The 21,642-nt window shown below is 54.4% G+C and overlaps 8 protein-coding genes and 1 non-coding gene across 9 annotated transcripts; 4 read left to right on the plus strand and 5 right to left on the minus strand.

Annotated features, from left to right (window-relative positions):
• Positions 1-805: 805 nt before the first annotated feature.
• On the minus strand, positions 806-2,321 carry LAESUDRAFT_648971 (kinase; the record flags this gene model as incomplete). Its single annotated transcript, XM_040904146.1, has 5 exons — positions 806-956; positions 1,035-1,102; positions 1,186-1,332; positions 1,396-1,569; positions 1,632-2,321. The coding sequence occupies 5 exons, from the start codon at positions 2,319-2,321 to the stop codon at positions 806-808; spliced, it is 1,230 nt and encodes a 409-aa protein (XP_040766085.1).
• Positions 2,322-2,628: 307 nt separating this feature from the next.
• Positions 2,629-2,721, plus strand: LAESUDRAFT_t35. Its single transcript has one exon. It is a non-coding gene; the product is annotated as a tRNA-Leu (tRNA).
• On the plus strand, positions 2,703-4,946 carry LAESUDRAFT_723848 (pre-mRNA-splicing factor SLU7). The gene is made up of 6 exons (XM_040908492.1): positions 2,703-2,936; positions 2,990-3,112; positions 3,172-3,881; positions 3,939-4,287; positions 4,342-4,770; positions 4,827-4,946. Exons 1-6 carry the CDS (start codon positions 2,921-2,923, stop codon positions 4,892-4,894), a joined length of 1,695 nt encoding a protein of 564 aa, XP_040766086.1. The 5' UTR covers positions 2,703-2,920; the 3' UTR covers positions 4,895-4,946.
• Positions 4,947-5,062: 116 nt separating this feature from the next.
• Positions 5,063-6,186, plus strand: LAESUDRAFT_723849 (uncharacterized protein). Its single transcript, XM_040908493.1, has one exon. It carries the CDS (start codon positions 5,179-5,181, stop codon positions 6,094-6,096), a length of 918 nt encoding a protein of 305 aa, XP_040766087.1. The 5' UTR covers positions 5,063-5,178; the 3' UTR covers positions 6,097-6,186.
• Positions 5,962-6,853, plus strand: LAESUDRAFT_723850 (uncharacterized protein). Its single transcript, XM_040908494.1, has 2 exons — positions 5,962-6,341; positions 6,404-6,853. Exons 1-2 carry the CDS (start codon positions 6,096-6,098, stop codon positions 6,407-6,409), a joined length of 252 nt encoding a protein of 83 aa, XP_040766088.1. The 5' UTR covers positions 5,962-6,095; the 3' UTR covers positions 6,410-6,853.
• Positions 6,854-7,127: 274 nt separating this feature from the next.
• Positions 7,128-11,910, minus strand: LAESUDRAFT_649316 (transcription regulator; the record flags this gene model as incomplete). The annotated part of the gene is made up of 15 exons (XM_040904168.1): positions 7,128-7,362; positions 7,414-7,571; positions 7,627-7,684; positions 7,737-8,497; positions 8,552-9,035; positions 9,090-9,222; positions 9,280-9,436; positions 9,493-9,884; positions 9,937-9,997; positions 10,057-10,256; positions 10,312-10,350; positions 10,420-10,528; positions 10,589-10,894; positions 10,957-11,538; positions 11,596-11,910. The coding sequence occupies 15 exons, from the start codon at positions 11,908-11,910 to the stop codon at positions 7,128-7,130; spliced, it is 3,990 nt and encodes a 1,329-aa protein (XP_040766089.1).
• A 1,129-nt stretch (positions 11,911-13,039) lies between these two features.
• On the minus strand, positions 13,040-15,355 carry LAESUDRAFT_769614 (acid protease; the record flags this gene model as incomplete). The annotated part of the gene is made up of 11 exons (XM_040913779.1): positions 13,040-13,939; positions 13,999-14,175; positions 14,201-14,271; positions 14,336-14,472; positions 14,499-14,626; positions 14,697-14,768; positions 14,822-14,855; positions 14,881-15,013; positions 15,081-15,100; positions 15,128-15,197; positions 15,237-15,355. 11 exons carry the CDS (start codon positions 15,353-15,355, stop codon positions 13,503-13,505), a joined length of 1,398 nt encoding a protein of 465 aa, XP_040766090.1. The 3' UTR covers positions 13,040-13,502.
• Positions 15,356-15,611: 256 nt separating this feature from the next.
• On the minus strand, positions 15,612-18,151 carry LAESUDRAFT_697217 (ATP-sulfurylase). The gene is made up of 8 exons (XM_040906300.1): positions 17,837-18,151; positions 17,692-17,772; positions 17,555-17,637; positions 17,339-17,496; positions 17,118-17,291; positions 16,271-17,071; positions 15,857-16,216; positions 15,612-15,803 (listed from the first exon to the last, which is right to left on the minus strand). The coding sequence occupies exons 1-8, from the start codon at positions 17,867-17,869 to the stop codon at positions 15,766-15,768; spliced, it is 1,728 nt and encodes a 575-aa protein (XP_040766091.1). The 5' UTR covers positions 17,870-18,151; the 3' UTR covers positions 15,612-15,765.
• Positions 18,152-18,997: 846 nt separating this feature from the next.
• Positions 18,998-21,271, minus strand: LAESUDRAFT_676365 (uncharacterized protein). The gene is made up of 6 exons (XM_040905622.1): positions 20,873-21,271; positions 20,666-20,823; positions 20,180-20,615; positions 20,031-20,128; positions 19,906-19,980; positions 18,998-19,851 (listed from the first exon to the last, which is right to left on the minus strand). Exons 1-6 carry the CDS (start codon positions 21,167-21,169, stop codon positions 19,338-19,340), a joined length of 1,578 nt encoding a protein of 525 aa, XP_040766092.1. The 5' UTR covers positions 21,170-21,271; the 3' UTR covers positions 18,998-19,337.
• Between the last annotated feature and the right edge of the window lie 371 nt (positions 21,272-21,642).

The raw sequence follows: 21,642 nt of genomic DNA on the forward strand, positions 1-21,642 counted from the left end.
GAACGCTTTCTTGCATTGCACACTTTCATTCTCCATGTATAAAGGACCTCTGTTGAGCTGTGACGGAAAATCGTTAAATTTCAATCCTCGTGTTTTATCCTGCATGAGACGGACATTATGGAAGTCGTCGAGATGTATAAGTAGTCAGAAATAACCTCGCAATGAATTGAAGAAAATTCCAGCCATTCGCACACGATCGCCTACAAGAGTAAACCAGCATTACAGAAACGTAGTACATGTGTGGATACTCATATGCATTCAACGGAGTCCGACATCCTTATCCTAATCAAGCCAGGCGCAATGCCGCGCCGTTCCTCTTCGCTGCAGCACCTTCCATCCTAATCCAATCCCCTCGCGCGCCATGCCCAATTCTATGCACAATAAAAGATACGGAAAAATGGGATCGATTGTATGTAGCGTGCATGTGTAGCGCGCGATAGTAATTTTTGGATATGCGTTCGTGCCGAGAGGAGAGTAAATAGATTAGACAGTCATACGGAGATGAAACGAAGCAGACAGCGAGAACTAGCGTGGGCAGATGAGATCGAGTGCGAGATGGAGGAGCGAGACGATCATGGCAATACAAGCGCCCGAGGAGAATCCATGGTGACAAGGCTATTCCTTCATGTTTGCGCAGGGGCGGAGTCTTGTCCTAAGGAGAGTGTGGCCATCGACGCATCAAGCGATGTCTGCTCACTACGGCTTGAACCTGGTCGCGAAGAGCTGCAGGACCGCGAGGGTACATCAGTACCTCGACCTATTCCGAGCCCGCACGAGAAAGGAAACAGCGAGTAGTAGGTACGACTCACGTGTCGCCCGACTTCCTGCTTTTTCGCCAACCCCACACCTTGCGTATCCACGATGCCATGTTGACCTCGTGCTGCATGACGTTCTTGATCCATGGGTGGTCGAGCAGTTGGCTCGGCGTCGGGCGCAGCGTAGGATTTCGCGTCAGCCTGTGGTTCAGGAACCGAGAGCGTGAGATCCAGGATATTTATAATTTGAACGGCAGAAGCACGATGACGGGGACTTACGCTGCCCGAACGAAGTCCTTCATCTCGGCGCTCCAGGTGATATCTTCCTCATCCTCTAATTCAGGCGGCTGCAATGTGGGAAGGATAGGCGTCAGAATGCCAGAAGCAAACGAAGACACTGCGGCAGAAGCTCGCCGAATGAGCGTCCTACCTCATACTGAGTAATGTACATCATGAGTTCGATCGCGGCGAGATCAGTGGGGAAAGGGAAGCGGTTCTGGACCAGCTCGAGCAAGGAGATGCCCGTAGACCAGACGTCCGATCTTATTGTATATTCTGCGCCCTGCATTCGCTCCGGCTGTGGACAGATAAGTCAGGATATGGCATGTCTCGCGCAGAAGCAGCATCAAGGGGCACCCACGGCCATGTAGAGGCTTGTGCCAGTGAACGTGCCGGCGATCGAGTTGACAAGTTCACCCGAAACGCCAAAGTCGGCCAGCTTGACGACGCCATCGCGTGAGAGGAGGATGTTCGGCGGCTTGATGTCGCGGTGGATGGTTTTTTGCTTGTGAAGATACGCGAGGCCCTGCAGGATCTGCGGCACGTATCAGCATCAACAAGCGTCGCCAAGCAGGACGATGGAGCGATAGCGCGCACCCCCTCAGCAAGCCGCCCTGCAACCTTCTCACCCACGCGTCCACCAATCTCTTTCATACGTTTGCCGACAGACTCGAGGCTGCCGCCCTCGCAGAACTCCATGAGGACCTTGACCTCGCTGGAGGACGGCGAGATGTACGCGCCATAGAAATGAATGATGTTGAAGTGAGATGTGGTGGATGTGATCTTGATCTCGCGAATGAGCTGTTTCATGGGAGCCTCGAGCGTGGTGATTGTCTTGCGGGCCATGATCTTGCCCGTGCGTTTGTCGCGGACTTTGTACACGGCACCGCCTGCGCCCTCACCGAGGCGGCTGAGCTCCTCGAAGTTGTCATCAGTGTAGTGCTCGAATTCTTCGACCGTTCGGCGGATGTTCTCTATGGAGACGATGCCGCTTGGCGGGCGGGCCTGCGGAGAGATGGTCTGGTCAGGCCGGACGGTGCGCTCGCCGGGCGAGTCGGTATTCGTGCCCGCATGCGACGAAAGTGAAACAGTTTGAGAGCCGCCAAGGTACCCTCCGTTGAAGGCACCGCCCTCAACTTTGTCGAAGTCGATCTGTGGCAGCTTGAGCTTGGGCTTGCGTATGTTGAGGGGAGCGACCTCGGGGAGGGCGAACTGGGAGGGCGACGCCGCTCGCTGAATGTTGCGGGGACCAAGGGGCCGCGCCGGGCTCGGATGAAGGGAGTGCATCATGGAGGACGGTGAGGACGATGGTGGCCTGGCAAGGGCACAATGCAGCTGCTGCTGCCCGTAAATTTGGTACATCGTCTATGGGCGTCAATATTCGCGTACACTCCCACGTGGCCACCCTTGCTTTATCCCCGCATGTATTCCTCCTGCACCCGAGCGAGAGTCATATCCTCGTCACTCAATTGTAAGGAAGCGTGAAAAGCAGTGTGAGGGCAGTACGCGTGTACTTTGATTCGTAAATATTGGTTTGGTCATTCCGAAGCAGACAAGAAATGATATTATATAACTATAAAGGGAGCTTGTTACAGGCAGTGTAGCCAAGTGGTTACGGCGTCACGTTTAGGCTTATGAGCAAAACCGTGATGGGTTTCCCGCGCGAGTTCGAATCTCGTCACTGTCATTGTTATTTTTGGTCTTTATACATTGATTACAACTTCGTTGTGTTTCGACCATCGTGGCTTTTGTGTGCGTACATATATAAAGCTGGAAGAGTTCGGCCGGCTGAGTGATTACCCGCACCATAATCGGCGCTTATTAATCCACGTCTTTAGTCGATCCTCACGTGCGCTCTTTGACATTCATCTCTCATTACCACCGCCATGGCTTCAGCTTCCGGTGAGTCTATTTTTCATCTCGAGAAGTCTTTGATGTCTAACGAAAATGTGCAGCAACTGGAAAGCTTTCCCGTGAAGAATTTCGCCGGCAAAAGGATCTCGATGCTGCTCGTAAGGCCGGCACAGCACCAGCAGCTCTGGATGAGGAGGGGAAGGCCATCAACCCCCACATTCCTCGTACGTGTGTTCAAGTGTTCTATGTCAACGACTTGGATGCTCATCTACTACCCTTACAGAGTACATCGCACAGGCACCATGGTACCTCGACACAGGTGCACCCTCCCTCAGCCATCAGCGTATGCCAGAGTACGACCGCTCAGCGGACAAGCTCGACAACTGGTACGACAGGGGGGTTAAGGCGGGACCTGCGGCAAAGAAATATCGCAAGGGCGCATGCGAGAATTGTGGTGCGATGACGCATAAGCGGGCGGACTGCCTCGAGCGACCGCGGCGGCGCGGCGCAAGGTACACGAACAAGGACATCGCGCAGGATGAGGTGATTCAAGATGTCGCGTCGGGCTACGATGCGAAGCGTGATCGGTGGAATGGGTATGACCCCGCGGAGCACAAAAGGGTGTACGAGGAGTACGCTGCGGTGGAGGCGGCGCGGCAGAAGCTCCGTGAGGAGGAGATTGACAAGCAGACGACGACGGACCTCGCGGCGGTGCGCAAGATTGCGCATACGGGGAAGGAGAAGGGAGAGGGACCCCATGATGATGACTTTGGCAGCAGCGATGAGGAGGACGAGGATGCAGACAAGTATGCGGAGGCGGCGGATGCGGTGGGCCAGAAGCTGGATACGAAGACGCGTATCACCGTCCGGAACTTGCGAATCCGAGAAGACACGGCGAAGTATCTCATCAACTTGGATCCGTCGAGTGCATACTATGACCCGAAGACTCGTTCTATGCGCGACAATCCATTGAAAAACGTCCCACCAGAAGAGGTGTGTACCGATAGTAACCCTGCTGACAGCAATAGCTTGCTAACCTTCATTTGTCAGGCCCGCTTTGCAGGAGACAACTTTATGCGCTTCTCTGGAGAGGCACCAGAAGTACAAAAGCTCCAGCTATTCGCATGGAACGCGGCCGCAAGGGGCAACGACGTGCACATGAACGCAAACCCGACGCAAGGCCAGCTGCTGCACCAGTCATTCCAGCATAAGAAGGAGCAGTTGAAGGACATCACCAAGTCCAGTATCCTCGCCACGTACGGCGGCGAAGAATACCTGCAGAAAGCGCCAAAGGAGCTGCTGCAGGGTCAGACGGAGGAGTATGTCGAATTCTCGCGGACGGGCCAGGTGATCAAGGGAAAAGAGCGGACAGCGGTGCGGTCAAAATACCCAGAGGATGGTATGTTGTTATCTACGTTCAGATCATCGGTAATCGCTCACACTAGTATTACAGTGCACGTCAACAACCACATGGCCGTCTGGGGCTCATGGTACGACCCAGCATCGGGAGAATGGGGCTATGCCTGTTGTCATTCGACCACCCACTTATCCTACTGCACAGGCGAGGCCGGCATCGAAGCCGCCCAAGCCTCCAGCGCACAACGCCTGCTCGCATCCTCCCTCTCCTCATCAACCATCTCTGAACAGCCACCCGCGCCGAACGACGCTGCAGAGGAGCGCAAGAAGAAGGCGGAGGAGCTGTATTCGAAGAAGCGATTAGGCGAGGGAGAGGTTGCACTGAACAATGAGCGGCTGGCGCAGGCGATCCAAGAGGAGAAGAAACGGAAGGCGAGGGGTGAGGACGCGGACACAGACGAGCGATTTGGGAAGCGGCAGAAGGGCGGGCAGAGTGGCAGCTCTGAGGTGACGCAGGAAGAGCTCGGTACGTCCCTTTCTTACTCGTCTTGGCTGGCGTGGAATGCTAACGGTCTGGTGCAGAGGCGTACAGGATGAATCGCCGGATGACGGAAGACCCGATGGCCAATTATGTGGACACTGATGCTTAGCGCTGTATGATATATCTGTATCAATGTTTTTATTTTCATGTCTGTTCTGTACTCGTGTAGACTGCTGAATGCTGTACTGGCCACTGCGCCCCGGTCTGTCGAAATGCGGGAGCTTGTGAGCACGTGGAGGAGAGCTCACGGCAGCCTCATGTTGGGACACTCTGATTGAGCTCAGATACGCTTCGCGACCCCTCATCCGTTCCCCGCCAAACTCCAGTTGACAATCTGCTACTGGCTCTGTTTTTGCTCTCTGTGATGCTCTTTGAACTGCATGCATCAATTTTATGGAAATAACAACCACACTCCCACTTATCCTTGCGCTCGGTGCGCGCATCCTCCTCAACTCGCTCGTCTCCAGCCCTGACGACTCGCCGCCCTCCACACCAGACTTCCTCCTCACCGGCCTCTTCCAAGGCGTCCTTCTCTACGCTGCGCTCACGCATCTCTTCGTGCTCGCGATCCCCGTCGGATTCGGCATCGCCGCGAAGCTCACCCTCGACTTTTCGCGCACCTATGATGCGACGCAGTGCGTCTGCACGCTGCTCGGCGTTGCCCTCGGAGTCGTCTTCTCGGACGTGCTCGCGCGCATCTTCGAGGACGGCACGCCAAGGGACGGCGCACGGGCGGGCGCAGCGACGGTGCATGTGCGCGATGCGCCAGATACCAGCAGACGACTCCGCCTCGTCTCGTTCGGCCGCAACGGACAGGACCGTAACCGCACGCACGGACACAAGCGGGATGCCGGACGCACCCACCGCCGCTCCGGCGACGAACGCGAGCGTCCGAGAGACCGAGACAGAGACCATGGCCACGATGCCCCTCGGGATCAGGACCCCCGCCCACTCACACCCGCGCTCACCTACGCAAGCACCTCGCCCTCCATCTCACTTGACTCGGTCCCATCCTCAATCGACCCCGAGGGGCGCCTTACCCCGCGGGAGCGCGAGATCGCCGTGCTGCGTGCGCGCGCGAGCCTCGCCGACTCGGAACGCCGCCGCTTCAAGGAGGAGCGCAAGTGGGCGCTGAGCCAGGGCAACTATGCGCGCGCGAGCCAGCTCGCGTGGCAGGTGCGTCGCTTTACGGCTCTCATGGAGAGCTTCCACCGCGAGGCAGACGCGAAGGTCGTCGAAGGTGGGTGTATGTTGCTTGTGCGAGCTTTTGGCGAGGAAGGGCGGGGTGCTGATTGCTTGTTTGCTTGGTGATGATTAGCTGCGCGTGCGGCCGCTCCTCTTTCCGTCACCCACGAAGCAGAGCGCAAGGCCGCTCGGCGCTTCCCGACAGCACATCGGAGCCAGGCGGGGGCATCTACCGTGGTTCCCTTCCCTTCGCCAACTGCGGGCCCTGCAGAAGGCCAGCAGCTTGTCAGTGTGACAGTGGGGACATCGGGCCGCCGCCGCAAGAGGAGCACGAGCGCTGCGAAGCCTGCAATCCACGTGCAAGGACAAGAGTGAGTGCATAGCCGGGTCCTCTTTCCCAGCGTGATAACTCACAAGACCTGAACTCGCACAGGATTAGTGTGACGCGATGATACTATTCGCTACTCAGTCGAGGCTTTCCCTGTGTCACGAGTTCGCTCGGGCAAGCCGTCGCTGCGCGTTTGCCGGATAGTCTAATAGCACCGGCTCTCGGCGTGCACTGCGGTCGGCGCAGCAGTCGTCTCGGAAAGAGACGCATCTACAATTAGGGCTTTCCGAGATTGCCCTTCGAGTGGGTGGAGTGGAGTAGGGCAATGGGCAGAGGGCGCGCAGCGAGTCCGTGGTTGTAGGATGCTACTCGCTCCCTCTGCGCTCCCTCAAATAGTGGCCGAGGCCGGGGAGTGGAGGATGGGAGCTGTACTAAGGTGTATCATGATGTATTATATGTATGCTATTGGACACTTCTCGGACTTCGCCACCAACTTACCAGATGACGTCTCTCCGTATGATCACTCAGGCGGAAACAATATCGCACTTCCACAAGAATGCAGCCTTGAATTTGACGGGCTGATAAAGAGTGGAATTGTTGTACAGAAGCGGTGACTAGCGAGAGCTGCAGATAAAACGAGACAATGCATGATATGAACACAGTAGACTAGCGCCCGTATACCGACCAATGTCCGGTACCAACAGGAACAAGACTCGACAGCGACAGGACAAGGATAGGCAAGAGTGATACAGCGGCAGGAAAGGGTATCAGAGAGAGAAGAGTGCAAGGTCGAGAGAACTGTGAAGCAAGAAATGCCGACCAAAACGTGTCACCGATACTTCCCATGCGCATGCGACGAGGGGGTAGATGCCGAAGGGAGCGATGAACCGCTACTCCGAGACGTCGTCACGCTCGTCGACGTGCTTAGGCGTGGCTTCTTGGCAGCGCCTGCCCCATCGCTCGTTGACGACGCACGAGGCGCGCTCTCCTTCATCACCATCTTCGCGTGGATCTCTTCCAGCTTCGCCGCCTTGACCTTCTTGGGCCAGAATAAGGTGACAAACCTGCGTCCAAGTTAGCCGACAGCGACATGTTCTGGTAGAACACAAACGTACGTCCAAAGATGCCGACGCCATTTGTCTCGGTCCTCACCAACTGCTTCCTTCTGTGCCAAGACCAGCTCGATCCGTTTTCCAATAGCAGCAAGAGACTCCTTCAAGATGGTGACTTTTTCGTCGCGTGGCATGTCACCGCCAGACAGTTTCAAATTTTTCTGAGAATAGCGGATCAGATGGTATGGATATGCGATGTCGAAATGACCCACTGACCAGTTGCTTCTTGACGGGGCGAAGCTCCTCCTTCGTAGCCGCCTCGTCCATCGATGGACTGCAGCAGAACTTCAGCGTCATCACTTACAGCAAAAACGTATACGACATACCATTCGTCCGAGGAGGAAGAATCTGTGAAGGTTGGCGTAGGTCTCCGTTTCTTCTTCCTGATGCTACCTTCGTCTACAGACGCAACTGCTTCACTCTCTGCACGGCGCTTCATTCCATTGCTAAACGACGACGAAGCAGCTGGTGGAGGAGAGGCTGACATGCCGATAGGATGACCCTTGCGACTGAGCGTAGTTGTGATAGCTCGTAACTTCTCATCGTGCTCTCGAAGCACGCTGAGCAAGAAGTCGCCTCTCCGGACAAGGTGGATGGCATTTGGGATTGGCCTGCTCGCAGAATCCTCGCCCTTCTTACCTTCCTCGAGGAAGAATTTGCCTTCAAGGCCAAGCCTCGCATCCTTCGCCATCGTCTCCCAATTGCCGAAGCCATACAAGTACGCACCGACCAACAACATGGAGTCCTCCTGCGGTCCCCATCTGCCTGACCAATTTAGCGTCGGGCGGATATTGTCGACGGGGATCTGCCATGTGTACACGTCCTGCACGTCTTGAAGATAGTTGTACAATATTCGCAGATCACGGTGGCGAGATAGAACCGTCTCCGCATTGATATTGCCAACATTGCGGTAAGTGACCAGGACAGCTTTACTCTTCTGCGCATTCGTCAACGTCTCCCCCGCCTGTATGCGTGCCCGTTTCTCGGCGTTGTTCTCTTCAACAGCACGAGCACAGAGTTCAACAATATCATCGGCGGTGTCGATGATCATGGCACGATTCTTGTCCTGCAACTTGGCCTCGCTGACCTACACCATACCGTTAGCATAGTGCGAGTAGCAATATCGGCATTCTTAACTCACAATGATATCGTATCGCTGCCGAATGTCACCCCATCTCTGCAGGCTACGGATCAGCACACGGACGTCACGTTCCTTGAGCTCCATAGCCTTCTGGGTCGCAGTCTTTCGCTGAGGCGGTGGGTGCTTCGGTTTCTTCGCGGGCGGCGGCTGGTTCGTATGCTCAACGTCCATGCCCTCGTACGACACTGTTGCGTGCGATCGCTTCCTGCTTTCCTTCGCCTCCTCAGCAGCCAACTCCTCCGCCCTTCTCTGGTCCTCCTCCCTCTCGAACTTCTGCCGCTCGTCCAGCGGGATAATGTCTTCCCAGCTCATATCGTTCTTGACGTCACTGACGTTTGCGAATTGTGCAAGGAAGCCCTCGCCACCGAGCGATGCGCCCTCGTTAGTAGTAGCTATGGTCTCGTGGTGCTCGGCGCGGTTGAGAATGTCGTCCAAGTCCATCTCGTCTAGCTTCTTGCTCTGCTGGCTGTCATCCTTGTCGAAGCTGATAGCCCCGCAGAAGTTAATAAATGGTAAGTTTCTAAGAAGCACCACATACATCTTCTGAGCGCCGTATTTGAGGACGGCGTGGAGCTCGTCTTTACTCAAATCGTTCGGCTTGGATGGATCCTTCGTCAATGAACCGGCCTTTGAGCTGAGGTGCGCTTGGGACGTGTCCATTTGATTAATGACTGCATGCCATTGGCGTCATCGGGCAGCTCCGTAGCCTCATGTCCGAGAGTACTCACTGGCATATTCCAATACCATCTTCTTCTTAGCACGCTCCAGCACGTCCTCCTCCATCGTGTCCTTGCTCACCAGGCGAAACACATTAACGTGCGACTTCTGGCCAATACGGTGTGCGCGTGCCATTGCCTGCAGGTCGTTCTGCGGGTTCCAGTCGCTCTGTGGGTGCCTTAGCAACGTGTCCTTTGCCGCAGGCGCGCTGATACGAGACTCACGTCGAAGATGATGACCGTGTCCGCGGTCTCTAGGTTGATGCCTAACCCTCCGGCGCGTGTGGAAAGCAGGAACGCGAAGTCCGTCGAACCGGGTGCATTGAAGTGCGCGATCGCCTTCTTCCGTAAGTCAGAGGAAATCATGCCGTCCAGCCGCTGATGCTGGTAGTTACGCATAACCATGTAGTCCGTCAGGATATCCAGCATGCGGACCATTTGGCTGAAAATGAGGACACGATGCCCATCTTGGCGGAGGCGAGCAAGCAGTTTATCGAGTAACACCATCTTGCCGCTGCTCATCACCAAGCCTTTCAGGGTCTCTTCCTCGTTGTCAGTCTTGGTCTCGGCACCATCAAACAAATACGGATGGTTGGCAGCCTTCTTCAACTCCATTGCTATGCAATATTCAGCACTGTGCACGTAACGCGCAGTCTGCAGGCACCTTACCGATGTTGAGCAAGCTAATGTTGTTGTTTCCATTGGCGCTCTTGACCAAACCTTGGAAGTTCTGCGGTAAAATTGCCCATCACAAACTATCACCGGAGTCAATGCTCCAAGAAGACCAACCTTGGTCAAAATGTTCTTGTAGAAATGCGTTTGCATGCCACTCATTTCAACGCGCAGGATGCGCTCACTCTTGGTCGGCAACGATGTGAGGACGTCGCGCTTTAGCCGCCGAAGCATCAAACTCTCAAGCTGCTTGTGCAACTCCTTGATCTTCTCCTCATGATCGACGTCAGTCAAATCGAACTCGTTGCTCAATTGAACTAAGGGGCTCTGTCAACAACTGTACCTGAACCGAAATCAAAAGAAACTGCTCACACTTCTCTGGCATGAGGAAATGCATCAGTGAGAGTAGCTCTGGAAAGCCGCGAGGCGAAAGTTCGATCAGTTGAGATGATCGCAAGACAAACTGCACCGCCCACTTACCCTTCACGTTGTTCTGCAAAGGCGTGCCTGTAATGAGCAGCTTGGAGGCTGCCGGGAAGGACCTCAATGCTTCATAGAGCTGGCTCTCGGAGTTCTTTAGCCGATGGGCCTGGATTAATTCAAGCGTTAATCAGAAGCTCCGCTGCATACCGCAGAGCGTCGCACTAACCTCGTCCACAGCTAGGACCTGCCATTTGATGTCGCCCAGCTCCTTGGAGTCTCGCAATGTGATCTCATACGTCGTCAGCAAAACGTTCATCTTCAACTTCTTAAGAGACGGGCCAAAATCGTAGTTGCGAATGACTTCTCGCGCTGCAGCTGTTCCAATGTAAGTGATGACGTTGATATCCGGCGCCCATGTCGCAAATTGCGACTGCCACGCCGTGATCGTAGACAGAGGAACGATGACCAGGAAGGGCCCGTATTGCAACATCTCATGGAACAAATAGGAGAGGAATGCCACTGTCTGAACGGTCTGCAGACATCAAAGGATGAGCGGAACAAGCATGGAAGCGGCTAACACGTGCTTGCTCGTACCTTCCCAAGGCCCATCTCGTCTGCAAGGATACCATTCTCACCCTTGCTCCACAAGTATGCTAGCCAGTTAAGACCCGTCAGCTGGAAGTCCTTCAGCTCGCCCCCTGTAGCCTGCAAGTACTCTGGATCTTCCGTGATCTTCCCGAACGGCGGCCTTGAGTTCTTGGAGTAGAACGTGCTCTTGTACGGAAACTTGGCCTCCACTTCGCGATTCCTGAACGCGTCAATCTGTTCCTTTGCAATGGGACGAATTTCTTGCTGGGTCTCCCACGTGCAATGATCGTAGTTTAGGCCGTTCCACTTGCAAAAGTACTCAACTTGACCCTCGGCATTCTCTCGCTGGGAGATGATGCGCTCAACAGTTTTGTATGTCTCAAGCTCTTCCTTCTCACGCTCCTTGTCCAGGAGAAGGATTTCCTTATCCTCGCGAGAGAGGTCCGGTGACGTAACGCGCTCTTGGTATGCTTTGTATGCCTTGATGTAATTATCGACACGCTTCAGACCCTTCCAGCGCTTGAGAAACTCGTACATCTCGTCCGTGTTGTGCAAATGAGAGAAGCCCTTCCATTTAATGTGGAAACGCTACAAAGATCATGTAAACTGATAACATGAGAGGGAGCGGCATTTTGGAACACATACAATGTTATGCATCCAGTCATCTTCCGCATCGTCTTCGTGCCCTTCCTCTCGGGAGTGCCCAAGGACTGCTTCAATCTCGTGCAAAGGCTCAGCGTTGGAGTCAACATAGGTTCCAGTGTCAACCTCCTCTTCGTCAAACTGCTCGAAGTCTTGCACGTCGTCCACATAGTTGGGGACTCTACCCGCTCGGCTGGAGACGCGCAACTCTTCGCGAGATGAGCGGGATTTCTTCTTTTTCTTCGATCGAGAACCATAATCCGAATCCGAATCCGAGCCGGAAGGACGGGACACCACTATATGCGGTATGAATAGCATATAGCAACATCAGTGATGACATAAAACCAACTACTCACCTCTCGGCTTTGACGGTTGTTTCTTCTTCTTCGGCACCTTTTTCTTGATGGTACCGTACTCTTCGTCTGCATACGACGCATCCTCATCGTCATTGTCGTCTTCCTCCGGTTCATCTTCGTATCCCTGTATATGTCACGCGCGCTGAGTATGAAATCGGACTATAGAGTTGAGGCACATACGGAATCATCTTCGTCCTTGATCTGAACCAGGCAGATCTTCCTTCAGCACGCATCTCATACGACCCTGGACAAGACCACATACCGCACGATTCTTCATGTATGCCGACGAGTGACCATTGGGCTTCGCGACGGGTGGCGTCTCATCATCGTCGACTTCGTCGGCGTCGGCATCGGCATCGGCATCGGCGTCGGTGGTGTCGAGTGGGAGCTTCTTGATGTCGACGTCGGACTCGACATGGACGGAGACGTCGCTGCCGTCGCTGTGTGGGACGGGGGAGATAGGTTGGCTGAGGGATGGGGTGTCGTACTCGCCAGGAGGCGACATGGAGGGATAGTCTCTGGCGAGTGAATTCAGCTTGGAGGACGACGAGCGCGAGAAGAGGGCGGGACGACGAAGGGGGGATGTGGGAAGCCGGGGCTGGCGTTGACAAGGGGTTTTACGAGCGCCAGAGCCGACAGCCCAGCTCGGACATGGTTCGCACGCGTGCGCCGGGCCCACACAGCGCACGAGCTCGTCACTGGCCATGGCGAACTCCGACCGCCGTGCCTCTCCCGTCACCTTATCTCCATCTTCCACTATCGCCCACCGCTACGACCAACAATGACTTCTGAGCACATCCTCAGCGCTGCAGCACGCAAAAAACAGCAATTCCTGGAACTCATAGCCTTCGCCGTCGGCATGCACAGCGACGGCGGACGCGCAATTCGCCGCGTGCCCCCGGCCCACCGTGGGACCCGTCTGATGTCCATCTGCGCGCTTCCATCATCGCCCGCGGCCCGCAGCGGTCGTGGCTCCCTCGGCAGAGCGTTCTCGAGCGGTCGCCGTCGTCGCCACCAGCGGCCACCACCGACGAGATGTCCGTCACGCATGTCACGCGTCACGCGGCGCCCTCTGTTCACGGCGCCTGCCCCCACCCGGTGCATCACCGGAGGGTAACTCTATGCTGCCGCCCCTGCTCTCTGCTCTCTGACTAGCTTTCTCCTTCGCTCGACGACGACAGTGAAAACGAGTGAATGCGTTCGCGACATTGGGCGCCCATGCATTGCCAAGGGCACGCGGCTCTACTCGCAGCCGGCTCCCGCGCATCGCGGACGCCGTCCCTATCGGCGACGGCGTCTTCAGTTCCAGAACCCGAAGTATCCTCCGTGACCAAAGGTGTTTGTCTCCGCGCACTGCCCTTCTACAGCGCCCGACTAGCACCTTCTCCAGATAAGCACGGGTCGTGAGGCCTCCTCATGGCTCGATGGGCGGCGAGAACAAGAGCGATAGCGTTGCGTGCTACAATAATTTAATACATGATGTGTGAGTGGTCCGTTGCCCGTCACAATCACAGCGGCCCTAGTGCGTTGGTCCATGCAGAGTCCAGTGTTTCATTAGTAGCGACGGTACGGCCGCTCGTAACGAGGGAAAGGTGGTTGTTCGTAATGCAGGCCTGCGGGCGCAGGCTCGTGCAGTCGCTGGTACGCCTTCCGGCTTGGTCTTGTCAGGAAGTAGGCCACCATCACAATAAAGAAGATCCCCAAGGCCACGCTGCCGGCGATGATATAAGGTACATATGGTTTTATTTCCCCCGCCAGGGAGGCGTCGGTGGTATTGCTTGAGTCATTGCCCTGAGACATATTCGAAGCGGAAGCGGGGAGTAGGTGGAACGATGATGTGTTGTCCACACCGCCCAAACGTTCTTGCACAAAGTCTTGGTGTGCTTGCGCAGGGTCGGTGGTGGAGAGTAGTTGAATATAGGGCTCCGCCGTTTGCGAACTGGAGCCATCGACAAAGTCACCAAAATCGACCAGCAGATAGGCATTCCTCACTGCAATTGATCTAGTCAGCCCCGACGCTTCGAGTGCTAGCGTGTAAATATGTACACACGAAATGCCATCCCCAGAATCATATCGTACTCTGATGAAGCTGCAGAAGTGATAGGATGGAACGAGCTCACACAGACAGGCTCTCCATCAGCGTTGCGCTCGTTGAACATTGCCAGGCTCGCATCCAAAGGGTTTACGGGAAAGTTTATCCCGCCAAACTTGAACGTGATATTCAGCTCTGCATCGCACGGTATTGTCCATACCTCGCCAGCACCAGGAACATATCGTGAAGTTAGTCCCTGGCACTCTTGAATAGAACGCGTCAGCGACTGTGCTGAAGTGAAGTATTCTAAGGTGAGAAGATTATTCGTTATATCTCGGCAGTCACAGCAACGCACCTCGGAACTTGTGGCAAGGAGAACCCCGAGTCAAATACCACCACAAGCTGGTCCAGTCCCTCCACGACTGATTGCACTTGCACAATCTCTCCACCCGGCGCAACACTCCCATCTTTACCCAATAACGTCTGCCAATGCTGATTGGACCATCTTCTTCCTTCACCACCACGAGCTTCGGCTGCGCCGTGACATTTTCGTACCCTTCCAGCACGCGCCCGATGGTCAGCTCGCCTGGGAACGGATTCGTTGTGTCGTCCGAACGGCCAAGGAGGATGGTCAAGATGTTGGGGGCTGAGACGTTCTGACGGAAGATCCGGTCGAGCGGTGTCGCCCGCTCCTGAATTGAATTGCGCGAAGATACGTGAGTCGCTGTTGGGCCCCAGGCCGATGGTGCCCTGGCCCGAGGGGTGCGAGCTGTCGGGAGTGACGCTAACTGGATGATAGTATGAATGGGAGGTTCGACGGAGTCGTGCTGATGATGCTCACCGAAAGCCTGGTCCTCAACTGTGTATTCATCAAACTGGAGAGGAGCCGTCATTGAATACATATGCACCTTGATACACTTGCAAAATAAAGCGAGGAAACCTACCGTCCGCCGACCCAATCGCATAGTCTATCGTAGCGGTCTTTCCTGTGCTCTGCACGCCAGGTACATTCCCTGCTACCCACAAGTCCGCACTGCAAAATGTTTAGCGTGAACATGCCATCTCTCTCCGGCTAGACTCTTGACAACGAGTGCCCTCACCTTCCCGTGTCAATTAAAACCTGGAACGTTTGTCATCCCAGCGTGACGTTGGTATAGTAATTGAGGTCCCCCGCGTCCTTCAAGTCCAGTCCTCCCTTGGCAGAAGACATACTTGCCCTGCGCCCCAAGCCCCCCAAGCCACCCGTCGCCCTCCACCCATTTCCATGATCGACACGCCTTCTGGCCACCGGCACTCTCACTGCACTCACAGCCCAATCATCAATGAGGAAGCAGAGGTATAGCAGCAAAGACCCAGAGAGTAATGAGGGCCTCATGGATGACGACACACACCACACGAACGCCGCACATTGTGCCTATAGCCGCATTTATGAATGATGAAAACACCCTTCGAGCCAGATAGAGGCGATGCTGTCGGTGACGGCGAGATGCGTTTTGGACATGGTGGTGTTGATCTGTTGCCAAGTGAGCAGTTCACGCTTGTCACCGGGGCGCGTGTCCAGTGAGTCACAGCTCAAGTCGGAATGATGCAGTTGTTTATGCTGATTTCCGTGCGCACACAGTGCCGAACGAGTTCGAATGTAAGTGTTTTATTGCTTCACAGCATGACAAAAGCAATGCAATACATCTAGGTGCCGTACAGAACATCTGCGAATAGATAATGGAGAATGTATTATTACATGCTGCCAGTCCAGAGTCCGGAGCCCGTCTATTTGCCAAAAGGAACCTATAGCAGGGAATTAGTCTCTAGAAGCAGCACGATAGCTGCAGAGCATCATCAGCATCTGAATAGCTGCACGGAGGGAACTTGACTTCACCATGAACGATTTCCGGCACACTCTGCTTTGTAACATCCACAGTTAGATCCGGGCGCTCGGGCGTCTCATATTGCTCATCGACACCCGCAACGCCAGTCAATATGCCCTTGCGCGCAAAACCGTACACGCCCCGCCGGTCATGCGCCTCGCAGTGCTCGAGCGGTGTCGCGACGTGGATGGTAAAGAAGTTCGCACCGGCGCCCGCGGAGTGCAGGACAGTGTCCTTGATTGCGTCGCGCGACGCCTGCTTCGGCGCAATTGGTGCAGCGATCACGGCTGCGCCCGCGCGAGCTAGCTCGGCCGCAACGAATGCGACACGTTGAAGGTTCTTAGAGTGCTCTTCAGGGGTGTAGCTGAAGGCTGGATATCACATTGTCAGCGGAGGTTCATTCAGTGTAGACGAGCACGACTCACGAGCATCGAGGTCAGCGCGGATGTTGTCTCCCGAAAGAACAGATACACTGCGGCCACCCTGCTCGTTGAGCACAACTTGGAGCGCCTTCGCAATAGTGTCCTTGCCAGACTTATATAGACCGGTCAAAAAGATCACGAAACCCTGTTTCAGGCGTGGAGGGTAGCTCTCACGGAGAGTCTTCACAACACCCTCATAACTGAACCAGTCGGGAATGGGGGCGCCGTTCCTCAAGCGCTTGCGAAGCTCCGTACCCGAGATGTCCAGCGTCTGCGCGCCCTTTGGTACCTCATCAACTGGGACATACTCGTCCGTTGAGGGAAGGTAGGTCATCTGCTGGAAGGGCACCATCTCGATTTGGAGCTCCTCGTGGTATTTTGTGACCAGGTCCTGCGCATCGTACGGGCCGTAGAAGTCCTTACCCTGAGAATTCTTGCCAGGACCTGCATGGTCACGGCCAACAATAAAGTGCGTCGCGCCGTAGTTTTTGCGGATGATTGCGTGCCAGACGGCCTCACGTGGTCCAGCCATGCGCATAGCCAGGGGAAGCAAGGCAAGGTGGCCCATGCCGTTCGGGTATTTCGCCATGATGGCCTCGTAGACACGGACACGGGTGTAGTGGTCGACATCGCCTGGCTTTGTGAGACCGACGACGGGGTGGATGAGGACGTTTGCTTGGTGCTGACGGGCGGCGCGAACCGTAAGCTCCCGGTGCGCTCTGTGCATCGGGTTCCGTGTCTGGAAAGCGACAACCTTGCGCCATGCCAACTTTTTGAAATGTGCGCGCAGCTCCGATGGGGTATCTGTCACATGGTCAATTGTGATAACGAGACGTAGCAAAACACGTACATCTCAGAGCAACGTAGTCGAAATGTGTCGGTAGCTGGATTGCCTGAATTTTTCCCCCAACGTAATACTCTTTGATTTTGTGACGGAGATATGCGACCGCAGGGTGCGCGGGGTCATCCGCACCGAAAACCTTGATGGCCTGTTTTACCTGGTCGGGCCGATACACGTCCTCAACTGGAAGAGAGTCAGAAGCGCGCGAGATGATCCTGATGCATACCCACCGGTTATGATTGCCAAAGCCTGATCGTCACGGGGGTCTCGCAGCGCAAGGCGGGAACCGGCAGTTACAGAGAGCTGGTCAATGTGCTCACGAGACACATCCAGAGTGATGGGCATAGGGAAGAGAGTTCCGTCTGCCAGACGTAATGTGTCAACGACACTGATATAGCCGTTAGACGTCGTCGGTGGCTTCAGAAACGTTACGCGGAACGGCTTACCTCTTGTAGTCTGCCTCGTTCATAAAACCCTCCAAAGGACTGAAACCTCCGTTCAGGATCAGTTCCAGGTCACAGAGTTGACGCTAATGTATTCGCGGTGAACTCATTGCTTGCGTTACGAAGGACATATGATGTACCTCCGTAAGAATGATGTCAGGGAGCGATTGAGCCTCAGCTTTGAGATTTTCGTGAAGGTGCTCATCCCGAGCAACGAGGTCCTGCAGGCAGACAGATTCGATGAGATTGGCTTACCGCAAAGTCATCGCAAAGAAAGCTGCAAACCTTTAGGATACCACCGTGAGGAGTGTTGGCCATTGCGGCAAAAATGTGTGCAAAATGCGGGAGAAAGAGTCAAGCTCTCGTATAGGACACGCCTCTATGGCTTTGATTGCACTGAGGAAAGACATCCTGCAATTGTGTTCGTATTATATGAAGGAGTGAAATTGACGATGGTGAACGAATCACGCAATCCACGCGCCGTCCGTTCTCGGGAGTGAGTAATTGGCGCCTACGTACATGGAGCAAAGATCCATCCTTCCCGCAACGATCAAGCTGTCTTACCGTACAACACAGGTGAGTAGGAGTCGACACATATTCATAGCAGCTCGAGTCTTGCGAATGATCAAGCTTCAAGGATGCACCGCTAATAACATGAATTCCGAATACGTAGGCTTAACCGCACCGAATTCCGAATAACTTATTCGGAGTAACGATGCTTGGTCAACAATCGAACAAGCGCCTCTCGACTCGCGGAGATTGATGTAAAATAATGCTCTTGCAGATTGAGACTTCGTCCATCTTCATTTCCTACCAGATCCTTAGCACCAAAAGAAGGCATGTGATTCTGCAGACAAGCTATGCTCCACAACTGAGTGCCATGCGGAAGATACACGAGGCAGGATGCGTTGGAGGTGACCTTTAACCATGGGTGGCCGGGATTGCACTATGCACGGGCTATCTGCAGGAGGTACTTCATGCCCATAGCCATATATCCAGGATGCAGCGTGCTATGCGGCAACCTTTTCGGGAGAGGCGATCTCCATCCACAACAACGTGAAGCAGACAGTATGCAATCAGTGTCATGAAACATAGCATATCAGGTGCATCCAGCATCGCTGACGTCTAGTAGCTCTAGACTATACTGAGATCTCAGCGCGATAACATTTGATACCGGATAGGATCCATCGCAGCGTCGTTCAGGAACTGCTCTCCAGCCCTGACTGTAAGATTTTTTCCAGGCTTCTTGATGGCCGCTCTTCAATAGCATGTTCGATCCGTCCATCCATATGAATGATAAAATGACTGCGTTGTCCGGATCCTTACCCTTCTAAAAAAGTGCCAATTGAATCACCTCCATTCAATTACCCTTGATAAAACACAGCGCCTTGTCATGTATCGTCCAGTCTGTTCGCTGGTTCGTGAATGTTCTCACTCGGTGATTAGACGATGAATATGTCCTATTCTTCGTGGCTAGGAATGGTGTTGTAGTAAACGATAATAACATTAGGGCGGAATTGCAACGCGCGAGACGCGAAAAAAAGACTATGCCAACAAAAATGACAAAAAGAAGGAACGCGTGTATTACGTTCACAGCAACGGACACGGACAGCAGCATAACGGTTGTACCGAGAGAGAAGAGCGTCCGTGTTCCCACCTTGTCCCAACGACTAAAAGTACATTACTCTACATGACAGATCCCTGCTACGTACTGGCCGCACTCGTACGCACGCCATCCCGAGGTACAGACCCGCCCGTCTGCTCTCGGAACGCGCACGTACCAGTACTATGGACCCAGCAGCAACGCGACTGGACTGAGGGTTGACATGACCTCGATCGAGCCTTGCCCACTATGGTGTTTTGGTCCTGGTACGGCTGATGGCCTTGTGCCGGTGCCTACCCATCCGATGATCCTCGATGTATGGATAACATCGAAGTCCACATTCCGCTCAGCTGCCGAACCAGGTGTTGTACTTGATGACAGCGCGGACTTGTACATGCTCATGTCGTAATCCGACAAAGCATTGATACTGTCGACCGACGACGTGAGCACTTCCGCCGTAGCAAATGTTGTCATGACGTCGAAGAAACCGGTATACATGTTGTCCACGCTCACAAGCGCCTCGCCCATGCTATTCTCGACGCGGACATCCAAAATGCCAGCCGCCGAGTTAGGATCGTGCATGATGACAAGTGCGAGGGGAGCGTTGAACGTCTGGAACCTAGTCATGAAGTCGGGCATCCTGCCCTCGATTGTCAAGGTAGGTGAGAGATTCAAATGGACAGCTGCGGACAATTCTCTGCACATACTATCAGGACAGCCATCCACGGGATGAACTCAACTGGATACTCACGCATTGCCCGTGCCGACGTCGAGAAAAACAGGCCCATCGCCGGTGTTGGTCAGGGTGACATTGACGTTGATGGGACTGAGGTAATGTCAATTGCCAAGACTTAATATGACGCAGAAGACACATACGCAGAGACGGTGTCCAGCACCAAAGACTCTGTCACATTGAACGTTCCCTCTATCTCTGCTAGTGCAGTCTTGACGACAAGTGAATTCGCATCCATCGACTACACCTCGTATCAGCCATCGATTCGATATTGTTGATATCCTTGACTTACCCTCACTGACACCTTCGATCTTGGCCCGCCAAGCGAAACTCTGTCGAAAGTCACATATGGCGATAGGTTGGTAAACCACTGCGTGAAATGCGGCAGCATCGTCAGGAATTCGTTGACGTGCAGTAATGATGGTGTTTGAGGGAAAAGGAAGGTCATATTGAAAATGAGGGTGTCGTTTGAGGTGAGGTTCGACGGCACGTAGAGATACACTCCATTGCTGTCGGAAATGTTCATCAAGCACACGTGTGTGCGCTCTTTCAGGGCTTCGTCGGAGTATTGCATAGAAACCGAGACAATGGCCTCGGTGACCGAAGGGTCCGCATTTACGCCGACGTCCAGGGTGCCTGAGATGTCTTGAACGGTAGTGGAATCGGTAGCATAGGAAACATTCGACTGAATGAAGACAAGGTCTGACAGCGGCAGCGCGTATTCCAGCCTACCGAGAAACGTTCAGTAGTAACACTGGGACGGCGCACTTTTACTCACATCGACTGTGTGCTGTTCTCTTCCGACCATTGATTGCACCCCACTGCAGAGGATATAGAAAATGACTCGCTTCCGCCCACAATGAAACTGACGGAATCGGAGGCAGTCGGCCCAGGCGGGAAGAGTTTCTGATGTTGGCTTGATCGTTGTCGCAGCTTCTGTACTCAGGTCAGAGCAAGTTTTCAGATCGCATAGGTTACTGCTCACTATAACGATGATAGGCACGCCGACGGTAACGGTGAGGAAAAAGTATATCACCAGCGCGTACAGGAGTGCACGTCGGAAGCGGGCCTTGGAGTACCTCTGCCACCATGTCAGATATTTTGACTCAACCGGCTCTTCAACGGGTTGCTCAAGAGTGGCGTCCCGGGGGAGATTGAGCGCTTGGGAGAATTCGTAGCTAGGGAGGGAGGGTGTGGGTGTTGAGGGGCGGACTACTGAGCGGGAGTCGTCCGAGAGTTTGTCGGAGTTGTGTGGATCGTCTGTGTCGTCAAGTATAATCATGTTCACCGACAAGCGGTGAGGCACATTGATGGTTTGTGTGGTGGCCTGAGCGCTGAGCAGGAAAAGAGAGCGCTGATCAAAGAGTCGTCGACGTCGTTGGGCACTCTGAGGCTTGAGCACGAGCCACAAGGCTGCACGGTCACAGTACCGTCACACAGTAATAACAGAGTTCCAAATCTGGTCGGCGGACTCCCGCGTTACGTAAGCAAGCGGTCCAAGCTCCCCGACGTCCACTGACTGAGGAGCACTAGGTCTAGGTCAGACACAGGAGGCAGCCGCGGGCACGTCGTTCCTTGGAGTTCTTGTTGATGTACGGTTCTACGGATGTAGGCCACAGTATGGGTTTTCGGCCTTGAGCCTCATTTTTCCTCGCGATGCTTAGCAACGGACCAAGTCCAAATGGCAACAAGTTACCAAGATGAATTTGGCTACATATACATACATCGTAAGTGTGGAGTCAATTAAAAACTCTT

This window comes from Laetiporus sulphureus (assembly GCF_001632365.1).
Source record: "Laetiporus sulphureus 93-53 unplaced genomic scaffold LAESUscaffold_11, whole genome shotgun sequence".
Classification (NCBI taxonomy): Eukaryota; Fungi; Basidiomycota; class Agaricomycetes; order Polyporales; family Laetiporaceae; genus Laetiporus; species Laetiporus sulphureus.